The sequence below is a fragment of the Macaca mulatta genome, chromosome 10 (genome assembly GCF_049350105.2).
Source record: "Macaca mulatta isolate MMU2019108-1 chromosome 10, T2T-MMU8v2.0, whole genome shotgun sequence".
NCBI lineage: Eukaryota > Metazoa > Chordata > Mammalia > Primates > Cercopithecidae > Macaca > Macaca mulatta.
In genome coordinates this window covers 698,698-709,787 of record NC_133415.1, presented here as the reverse complement: position 1 = coordinate 709,787, position 11,090 = coordinate 698,698, and the positions used below count along the sequence as shown (strand labels likewise).

General features: G+C 54.6%; 1 protein-coding gene across 1 annotated transcript; it reads left to right on the top strand.

The window, feature by feature from the left end:
- The first annotated feature begins 465 nt into the window (after positions 1-465).
- ACR (acrosin) lies at positions 466-9,897 on the top strand. The gene is made up of 5 exons (XM_001113191.5): positions 466-574; positions 1,599-1,802; positions 2,022-2,305; positions 8,622-8,767; positions 9,213-9,897. Exons 1-5 carry the CDS (start codon positions 498-500, stop codon positions 9,759-9,761), a joined length of 1,260 nt encoding a protein of 419 aa, XP_001113191.4. The 5' UTR covers positions 466-497; the 3' UTR covers positions 9,762-9,897.
- The last annotated feature ends 1,193 nt before the right edge of the window (positions 9,898-11,090 follow it).

The window sequence follows — 11,090 nt, the reverse complement described above, 5'->3', positions numbered from 1 at the left end:
TGGCTCTTGGAAAAGTGTGTTGATAGCACGCACTTGGAAGAGGAAAAGAAATTTTCCCCAACAGCAATTAAGGATCAATTAATCTGCTGACCCCAACTCCTCTGATCCACAAACATGTTGCACTGTCTCATCACTGAAGGTCTGAGCCGCTCCTCAGTCTGTGAGTCTGCAGTGGTTACAGCATACCTGAGAGGCAGACCCCGAACCTGCACAAAGCCAGAGCCTTGGGTGATGTGGGGACCTCGCAAGAGTAACTGGAAATGGAGACCCTGGCCTTGGGACAGAGGGAATGAGGCTGCACAGGAGTCCGCCATCATCCTGGTGCGGGGGGAGCCTATGCAGGAAGGAAGTCTCTTGGGCACAAACCAGTTAAGGCGAAGGGCTCTTACCTGGCTCAACGGCGGGGGGTGGGGTGGGAGGGCACCCCTGCTGATTGGCCAGGCAGCCACGGAGCTTTGTGAGGTCACTAGGCTCTCAGGTCAGGCAGCGCCGGGAGTATGGTTGAGATGCTACCAACTGCCATTCTGCTGGTCTTGGCAGTGTCCGTGGTTGCTAAAGATAACGCCACGTGTGAGTAAGTGTCAGGGCACCTTGGTGGGGGAAGGATCTTCTGAGGAACAGGTCCCACCCTGACTCCCTCTGTCCAGGGCTAGGGAAAAGGAGACTGGGCTTGGGCCTTAGCAGTCCCTGGGTCTCACAGCTCCTGTGACCCACGTCCCTAACCTGGACCCCCCTGCTCCCACAATCAGCAGCCTGGAGCCCCCAGACCCTCAGCTTTCATGGTTTCCTCCAGAGATGGACCCCTCAGCACCTCGGGCTCCTTGTACCTCTCCCACTCCCCCAGCGACTGACCCCACTGTCTTGAAGACACAAACTCCTGATTTTGGGAGCCCTTATCCCCCCACAGACGGCTGAGACGTCCCAACCCGTGGTTGCGCCCAACAGCCCCAGGATATCATCACTTCACACTACTTGTGCCCCTAACCCCCAGTAGACTCTCTCACTCCAAGGTACCCCAAAACACCAACACCTCCCAAGCTATAGGTGGCCTCCCACCTGTGACACAGTTCCCAGAGCCTCCACCTCGAGACCTCCACTGCTCTCAGTGTGCCCCCTACACCTGTGGGCCGCAGTATCTGCCCCTGGCTACTATCCCTCTTCCCATCACTGTCAACCCAGTTCTGCAGCCCCAGGACCTCCTTCGTCACCTGACTCTTCCCTGAGTCTCCGACCCAGGATTGGTTATAAAGACCTCAGGCCATTACACCCCTCTATCCCCAGGTCCCACATCCCCACCTCTACCCTCCTGTTCTGCCCAGGGATGGGCCATCCCTCAGGGCCCATACAGCCTGTCCTGGCTTCCTGCGGCCTCCTCTGTCTCCATCTGTGACTGCACCCACAAGACGGGAGAAGTCGTGGCCCCAGAACCATTTCCTAGAGCCTGCGGGTCCTACATAGCCCAGGCTGCCCCTGCTTTCCCAGAAGCCGGAAGCTCTTCCCGCTTTCCCAACCCCATGTACCTGCTTCCCCTCAGTTGTGGAGTTACAAGGACAGGCTGTACTCATGCTAGGTTTGACTGTGTCCCGGTCTCTCCCCAGTGGCCCCTGTGGGTTACGGTTCAGGCAGAACCCACAAGGTGGTGCCCGCATTGTCGGCGGGAAGGCTGCACAGCATGGGGCCTGGCCCTGGATGGTCAGCCTCCAGATCTTCACGTACGGCAGTCACAGGTACCACGCATGTGGAGGCAGCTTGCTGAATTCGCGATGGGTGCTCACGGCTGCTCACTGCTTCGTTGGCAAAAAGTACGTGTAGGGATGCACAGAGGGAGATCTTCAGAACGGCTCTTCTCAGAGAGGGGTGCTCCCCAGGGACGCTGTGCAGAGTCTCCCTGGGGCTCTGGGTCAAGTGGCTGCCAGACTCTGGGGGCTGGTCCAGACCTTTGCTAGGGGAAGGCCCTGAGGGTCACTGTCACCAGGCTTTTGTCCAACCAGTTGTGACCTGGCTTACCTTTGTGCCCACAGTAAAGTGTATGACTGGAGACTGGTTTTCGGAGCAAAGGAAATTACATACGGGAACAATAAACCAGTAAAGGCACCTCTGCAAGAGAGATATGTGGAGAAAATCATCATTCACGAAAAATACAACTCTGCAACAGAGGGAAACGACATTGCCCTTGTGAAGATCACCCCTCCCATTTCGTGTGGGCGTTTCGTTGGGCCGGGCTGCCTGCCCCACTTTAAGGCAGGCCTCCCCAGAGGCCCCCAGATCTGCTGGGTGGCTGGCTGGGGATATATAGAAGAGAAAGGTGAGTATGGGAGCACCTCCAAGGGGGGACGCTGCTGGCCATTCTCCTGGTGGTCTTTGAGGTGCGGTGGTCACTTGTTGACCCCCAGCCAAGCAGCTTTCATCCTCCTCACGGCGCTATATGTAGATACATCACTGTGGCCTTCCATAGTCCCCTGTGCCAGGTCACACGATGGGTGACTTGTCTTGCTTTCTACAGGAGGACTGATGGCAGGTGCAGGCAGAACTGCAGCATTGCTTAGAATGGGCTTGAGGCTGTGTCTGTATTTGGCACCCGGGGCCCAAGCTGCTGGACCCTGGAAACAAGGAGCAACCCTGAAACAGCCTTTGGAGAAGAGCTCCAGATAAGGTTATGTGGCTGTATGAGAGCGCCTTCCACTCTCTGGGCCTCAGTTTCCTCATCTGTAAATGGAAGGGCTGGATCAGATGTCTCCAAGTTGAACATTTCCTGACACCTGTGATTCCAGGGCCCAGCTTCCTGCTTCCAGGCTGTCTTTGTCACCATCAGCAGCCGCCTCTGGGGCAGTCATAGCACCAAATGTACCCTCTCCATCCGAGTTACTTGACGTTTGCTCTGTAGACTGGGAAGGGGACAGGTGGTCGGTGTGGCTTTCTGTGGGTCATAGGCATTCCTCTATTTCAGGCTTCCTGGAGTGTCCACCAGGTACCTCTCCATTCAAGATGGGTGTAGCTGCCGCTCTAGACCTCTGTCTGTAACCAATCTGTCTCTCTTTCCCCTGGCTCCCAGAAGATCTCTTGTCCATCCAACACTACCTAACACACTTGACACCAGATGAGTTCTAGGAGAGTAGGGGGAATTTCTTCCATACCAGACCAGGCTCATGGAGGGCCCCAGGTGTGACCTAGAACAAATTGTCATTACTGACTCCGTGGTCAGAGAAGTCCCAGACACCTCTCCCCACGTTCTCAGGCACACTAGAGATACTGTTTATCCCAGAAGCAACAGGTTACCCCATTAAATCGCAGCAGTGGGTGGCAAGGTTTTGCCAGCAGGACAAGACCCAGTGGGACTTGATCTCTGCATGTGACCTATGCTTCCAGTTTTCCATAAGTGGTGAGTCCTTATCCAGTCACAGTAGAGATGTGAAGATGTGACTGAAATTAACTTAGCTCTCCATCTCTTTTTTTCCGTGATAATGGATAATGAGGCTTCTTAATTCAAGGCAATTCAGTCGTTTGAGTTTAAAACGCAGCCTTTTTTGGGTAACAACAAAAAATCAATAATTTGAGGATTCTTTCTTTAACTCTTATTTCCTTCTCTGAGGAGGTGGTCTAAGTTTCTGACAGGTTTGTCACCTCTCCTGTCCCTCAGGGAAGGGAGTCTCATCCCAGCTGTCCTTGTTCTCACTGGCCTCGCTTGACACATGGCCATCCCCTCCGGCCTGGAGGGACAGCCTCTCTTCCAGCTGCCAATACCCATGGCTCTGCCCTGGCCTCTGTGCAGCCCCCTCGCCTGCCATGCTCTGTCCCTGTCTGTCGATGTCCACAGCTCTTGGGGGTCCCTGTGGCCCTGGGAGGCTGAACTCGGGGTCCCTGTGGCCCTGGGAGGCTGAACTCAGGGTCCCCACTGCCAGTCATTGCTGTCCTATTCTATTACTCAGAAGGATTGTAGTCTCCTAGCTACATCTTGGATGCCATGCAAAACCTTTTTTGTTCTGGAATTCCCATAAACCTAATAGGATAGCTCTGTTTCTGTTTTTTTGTTTGTTTGTTTGTTTTGTTTTTTTTTCATTTTTGCAAACACATTCTCTACCCATAAGCCCAAGTCTTAAAGAAACCCCCGGGCTCCAGCTCCTGTGATTCCTTCAGACCTTCCGAGTCTTACCACCTCCACCCCCGGGCTCCAGCTCCTGTGATTCCTTCAGACCTTCCGAGTCTTACCACCTCCACCCCCAGGCTCCATCCAGCTCCTGTGATTCCTTCAGACCTTCGGAGTCTTACCACCTCCACCCCCGGGCTTCATCTGGCTCCTGTGATTCCTTCAGACCTTCGGAGTCTTACCACCTCCACCCCCAGGCTCCATCCAGCTCCTGTGATTCCTTCAGACCTTCGGAGTCTTACCACCTCCACCCCCGGGCTTCATCTGGCTCCTGTGATTCCTTCAGACCTTCGGAGTCTTACCACCTCCACCCCCGGGCTTCATCTGGCTCCTGTGATTCCTTCAGACCTTCGGAGTCTTACCACCTCCACCCCCGGGCTCCAGCTCCTGTGATTCCTTCAGACCTTCCGAGTCTTACCACCTCCACCCCCGGGCTCCAGCTCCTGTGATTCCTTCAGACCTTCCGAGTCTTACCACCTCCACCCCCGGGCTCCAGCTCCTGTGATTCCTTCAGACCTTCCGAGTCTTACCACCTCCACCCCCAGGCTCCATCCAGCTCCTGTGATTCCTTCAGACCTTCGGAGTCTTACCACCTCCACCCCCAGGCTCCATCCAGCTCCTTTGATTCCTTCAGACCTTCCGAGTCTTACCACCTCCACCCCCGGGCTCCAGCTCCTGTGATTCCTTCAGACCTTCCGAGTCTTACCACCTCCACCCCCGGGCTCCATCCAGCTCCTGTGATTCCTTCAGACCTTCCAAGTCTTACCACCTCCACCCCCGGGCTCCAGCTCCTGTGATTCCTTCAGACCTTCCGAGTCTTACCACCTCCACCCCCAGGCTCCATCCAGCTCCTGTGATTCCTTCAGACCTTCGGAGTCTTACCACCTCCACCCCCGGGCTCCATCTGGCTCCTGTGATTCCTTCAGACCTTCGGAGTCTTACCACCTCCACCCCCGGGCTCCATCCAGCTCCTGTGATTCCTTCAGACCTTCCAAGTCTTACCACCTCCACCCCCGGGCTCCAGCTCCTGTGATTCCTTCAGACCTTCCGAGTCTTACCACCTCCACCCCCAGGCTCCATCCAGCTCCTTTGATTCCTTCAGACCTTCCGAGTCTTACCACCTCCACCCCCGGGCTCCAGCTCCTGTGATTCCTTCAGACCTTCGGAGTCTTACCACCTCCACCCCCGGGCTCCATCCAGCTCCTGTGATTCCTTCAGACCTTCGGAGTCTTACCACCTCCACCCCCGGGCTCCAGCTCCTGTGATTCCTTCAGACCTTCCGAGTCTTACCACCTCCACCCCCGGGCTCCAGCTCCTGTGATTCCTTCAGACCTTCCGAGTCTTACCACCTCCACCCCCGTGCTCCATCCAGCTCCTGTGATTCCTTCAGACCTTCCAAGTCTTACCACCTCCACCCCCGGGCTCCAGCTCCTGTGATTCCTTCAGACCTTCCGAGTCTTACCACCTCCACCCCCAGGCTCCATCCAGCTCCTGTGATTCCTTCAGACCTTCCGAGTCTTACCACCTCCACCCCCGGGCTCCAGCTCCTGTGATTCCTTCAGACCTTCCGAGTCTTACGACCTCCACCCCCGGGCTCCATCCAGCTCCTGTGATTCCTTCAGACCTTCGGAGTCTTACCACCTCCACCCCCAGGCTCCATCCAGCTCCTGTGATTCCTTCAGACCTTCGGAGTCTTACCACCTCCACCCCCGGGCTCCATCTGGCTCCTGTGATTCCTTCAGACCTTCCGAGTCTTACCACCTCCACCCCCGGGCTCCATCCGGCTCCTGTGATTCCTTCAGACCTTCCGAGTCTTACCACCTCCACCCCCGGGCTCCATCCAGCTCCTGTGATTCCTTCAGACCTTCCAAGTCTTACCACCTCCACCCCCGGGCTCCAGCTCCTGTGATTCCTTCAGACCTTCCGAGTCTTACCACCTCCACCCCCAGGCTCCATCCAGCTCCTTTGATTCCTTCAGACCTTCCGAGTCTTACCACCTCCACCCCCGGGCTCCAGCTCCTGTGATTCCTTCAGACCTTCGGAGTCTTACCACCTCCACCCCCGGGCTCCAGCTCCTGTGATTCCTTCAGACCTTCCGAGTCTTACCACCTCCTTCAACTCATCTGCTTTGGGGCTGGAAGAGCTATCCCCAGGTATTGCTTCTTTCCCATTGGGTTTTGAGTTCCAGCAGGCTTTTAAGCATTTGTTATTTAAAGCCCAGGTGTCGGCCGGGTGCAGTGGCTCATTCCCGTAATTTACCCAGCACTTTGGGAGGCCGAGGCGGGTGGATCACCTGCGGTCAGGAGTTCGAGACCAGCCTGGCCAACATGTTGAAACCCCATCTCTACTGAAAATACAAAACATTAGCAGGGTGTGGTGGGGGACGCCTGTCGTCCCAGCTACTCGGGAAGCTGAGGCAGGAGAATCACTTGAACCCAGGAGGTGAAGGTTGCGGTGAGCCAAGATTGTGCCACTGCGCTCCAACCTGGGTAACAAGAGTGAAACTTCATCTAAAAACAAACAAACAAACAAACAAACAAAAAACTTGCCAAGGTGTTGGGATTGAGAAAACCCTTTTCTATTTCAGGACACTTGGCTCTTCACAATGAAACCCATGGCTTTCAAGACTATAGGCTCTGCCATAGATTTAAAAAGTCATCTTGGCCAGGCGCGGTGGCTCATGCCTGTAATCCCAGAATTTTAGGAGGCTGAGGCGGGCGGATCACGAGGTCAGGAGATCGAGACCATCCTGGCTAACACGGTGAAACCCTGTCTCTACTAAAAATACAGAAAATTAGCCAGGTGTGGTGGCGGGCGCCTGTAGTCCCAGCTACTTGGGAGGCTGAGGCAGGAGAATGGCGTGAACCCGGGAGGTGGTGTTTGCGGTGACCCGAGATCGCCCCACTGCTCTCCAGCCTGGGCAACAGAGTGAGACTCCATCTCAAAAAAAAAAAAAAAAAGAAGTCTTGTTAATGGCTAATAAGCCCCAGGATTGTTATCATTGTTGTTTCAATGTCACCCTTACCCCAAGGGCAGTGCATGTACGAAACTCTCACTGCTGCTTGGATGGTAAGAAAAGGTAGGGGCTGAGGGGATTAAAAAACATAAAGCCCAGGGAACACTCGTTCAGCAGCCGCTTACCAGACACCTGCCCGTGCCTAGCCCTGTGCACGTCACTCTTGTGTTCCCTGTCTTCTGTCTTGGCCTGTGTAGCTATGTTCTGGGTCTGCCCCTACTTCAGTCTGCTCCCATCTGCTCTGCAGGTGACGTCCAGACCCACCCCCTGGGTTGTAGGTGCTGCTGTGGTGGGGGCCAGAGTGGCTGCTGCTGTTGGGGACCCTTCTGTCTGTGAGACCCCTTGAAAAGGAGCAACTCTGACTGTGTGCACCGTAGCATTGGGTCTTTCTAACCCAAAGGTCATGGTAGAGAGTCCAGGGCTTGCTTTTTTTTTTGAGATGGAGTCTCGCTCTGTCGCCCAGGCTGGAGTGCAGTGGTGCCATCTCGGCTCACTGCAAGCTCCACCTCCTGGGTTTATGCCATTCTCCTGCCTCAGCCTCCCGAGTAGCTGGGACTACAGGCGCTCGCCACCATGCCCAGCTAATTTTTTGTATTTTTTTTAGTAGAAACGGGGTTTCACCATGTTAGCCAGGATGGTCTTGATCTCCTGACCTTGTGATCCGCCCACCTCAGCCTCCCAAAGTGCTGGGATTACAGGCGTGAGCCACTGCACCCAGCCGAGTCCAGGGTTTTCAAGGAAGTTCCGCATTAGGGTCGTTTCAACCGCCTCTGCCCCTGCCAGGTCTGCCAGTGTGTGGAGGCGCTGCCCCGAGCTTCCCTTGCAGTCTCCTCGGAACAGATCTGTAGCATATGGGGAGGGGCTTATTGATCCAACTCCAGCAGACGCTGTCCACACCTGAGCCGAGGAGTCCTGATGAGGGACAAGAAGCAGGGAGGGTGGCCTACAGCCAGACTGTGGGAGTGGACAGTGTGTCTCAGACTGGAGTCTGGAGAGGAGCAGTCCTGAGGCCAGGCTGTAGCCCTACCACATCTCTACTGTGACCTGGGTGGGCGGTGCTCCAGCCTTCTGGTCCAAAATGGGAATAACCGGACCATGTGACTCAGTGAATGCTTAGTGCACACTAGGTGTTATTGGTAATACTGCAGCTAACCTCCATAATCCACCATTAATATGCACACCCACCCTCCACCGCCCATTCTCCATCTACCTGTCCATGGGCCTCCACCCTTCCTTCCTCTCTTCCTTGCTCCTCTGGACTTGATTTGGATAACATTTCCCCACCTCCTCCCACCACCTCTCGTCTGCTCTTTCTGGTGTATAAGGAGAGGTCGGGGCATTGACTGGATGGGTCTGAGGTTTAACTGGAGTGTCACAGAGGATGGGGTTCGGTGGGGCAAGGAGGCAGGGCTTTTTTCCGCATCTCCCATGATCACTGACCACTGAGTGGTCTGACTGTAGCCCCCAGGCCATCATCTATGCTGATGGAGGCGCGTGTGGATCTCATCGACCTGGACTTGTGTAACTCGACCCAGTGGTACAATGGGCGCATTCAGCCAACCAATGTGTGCGCGGGGTATCCTTTAGGCAAGATCGACACCTGCCAGGTAACCTTCCTTCTGGCTTCTGGGCCCCTGGGTCCCTCCGGGACTCTCCTGGCCCCTGAGAACATCCTCATTTTGGATCCCCAAGCTCCATTATCTCCACCCCTCTGCCTAGGGCCCTTGTCTAGTGACTGCTTCCCCGGTCCCTTTTCTAGCACCTACAGTCACGGTGGGGATGAGAGGTGGCAGCCACTGGCAGCCCCTGCCATGTGCCCCTATGGACACGTGCGCTTGCTCATCTCACTGCAAGGAAAGCCCTGACAATCCACACCCTCCTCACATCCCAAATGAAGCCCTTGACACCCCCTCAAACTTTGCCGCAACCACTTGTGTTTACGGCAGCAGGAAACCATATGGCTGTGGAAATTGTCCTCCCAGAGCCTCTGACCCCTCTTGGCAGGGAAAGAGTGGTTTAGGCAGATTGTGACCTCTGTGTCCTTCTGGGCAGGGGGACAGCGGCGGGCCTCTCATGTGCAAAGACAGCAAGAAAGGCGCCTACGTGGTCGTGGGAATCACAAGCTGGGGGGTAGGCTGTGCCCGTGCCAAGCGCCCCGGAATCTACACGGCCACCTGGCCCTATCTGAACTGGATTGCCTCCAAGATTGGTTCTAATGCTCTGCATATGATTCAACCGGCCACCCCTCCACCCCCCACCACTAGACCGCCCCCAATTCAACTCCCCTCCTCCCACCCTATCTCTGCTCACCTTCCTTGGTATTTCCAACCGCCCCCTCGACCACTTCCATCCCGACCACCTTCAGCTCGGCCTCGACCCCCACCTCCACCCCCGCCCCCACCCCCACCTCCACCCTCACCTTTACCCCCGCCCCCGCCCCCACCTCCACCCTCATCTACCACAAAACCTCCCCAAGGACTTTCTTTTGCCAAGCGCCTACAGCAGCTCATAGAGGCCTTGAAGGGGAAGACCTATTCCGACGGAAAGAACTATTATGACATGGAGACCACAGAGCTCCCAGAGCTGACCTCTACCTCCTGATCTGACCCGGTTCTCAACAGACCCAGTGAGCCCTTCAGTGCTGAGAAAAAGGAAAGATGAAATAAATAAATAAACATATATATATACACACACACACACACACACACATCTGTATGGAGACATGCACATACATAAAGACATGCTTTCTGGACTTCTTCCTATCTCCCCTCCCACCTCAGCCCAAATTTCCCCTAAAAAATCGACCCTCTCTCCTTCACCCTACAATAAGGTGGAATTGCTTGTACATTAGTGCCAATTGTGTTTTTTAAAATCTTGATTTTTAATGCTGGAATGAGGTGACCTGGGGCTGTAGACCAGGAATGGTCCTTATTTCTCACTTAGGGAAAACGACAAATGGTGAAAATAAAAGAGCCATCTCTGCATGTGCAAGTCAAAGGGGGTGGGCCTCCAAAACAGCAGCTGGGAGTGAGCTGACTGGGAAAGAAGGGGTGTGGGTCCAAGTCTTCTGTCAGGAGGCCGTGTTCTCCTGGGGGTGTCGACGCCCACAGAGAAGATTCTGCGTGAAGGTTGAACCCCGCAGAACACAAAGGCTAAGGAGGCCACCGGGCCACCAAAACAAGTGTCTACTACCAAACACAATTTTACTGTTCATTACTTGCCTGTAGTTAAATCTTAATAGTTCCTGGATTTGAGCAAATTTAAAAATGTATTCTTTGCTAGAGTTTTCCAGGAGCTGCAATGGGGAATACTTTTTGGATGCCCCTGAGTGAGCTTTGAATGGCTTCCTTAGGATTTGGGGTTATTTATTTTAAGACCTTCCACTGCAAGGAACAGAAACCAGTTAGAGCCATTTAAGTGATAAGGATGAAAAGATGTCACACAGAACCAATAGGAAAGGCCAGAAGCAGTTACCAAGAATGGTGAGGAACCCAGGCAAGGCATGACCCTGGTCTGCATAGAGTACCTGCCCCGCCCTGCCCCATGCTGGGGACAGCAGCATAGAGTACTTGGAACTGTTCACATCTATTTGCAAAATCCTGGGAAAGAAATCCTCCAGCCTGACCAATATGGTGAAACCCCATCTCTACTAAAAACACAGAAAAATTAGCCGGGTGTGGTGGCGGTGCCTGTAATCCCAGCTACTTGGGAGGCTGAGGCAGGAGAATTGCTTGAACCTGGGAGGCGGAGGTTGCAGTGAGCCACGATCGCACCACTGCATCACTGCACTCCAGCCTGGGTGACAGAGTGAGACTCCGTCTCAAAAAAAAAAAAAAAGGAAATCCTGATAGGTTCAGGCCAACTGCTTACTCTGATCAGGGAGTAAAAATGCAAAACTTGACTGCTGGTTTAACCCCTTGTGAGACTGAA

What these genes read in the sequence shown, in the direction of transcription:
- ACR (XM_001113191.5), top strand. Translation starts at nt 498, where the DNA reads ATGGTTGAGATGCTACCAACTGCCATTCTGCTGGTCTTGGCAGTGTCC. An exon ending in CACTGCTTCGTTGGCAAAAA is followed by an intron (nt 1,803 to 2,021) that starts GTACGTGTAGGG and finishes TTGTGCCCACAG; the next exon opens with TAAAGTGTATGACTGGAGAC. An exon ending in GGGATATATAGAAGAGAAAG is followed by an intron (nt 2,306 to 8,621) that starts GTGAGTATGGGA and finishes GTCTGACTGTAG; the next exon opens with CCCCCAGGCCATCATCTATG.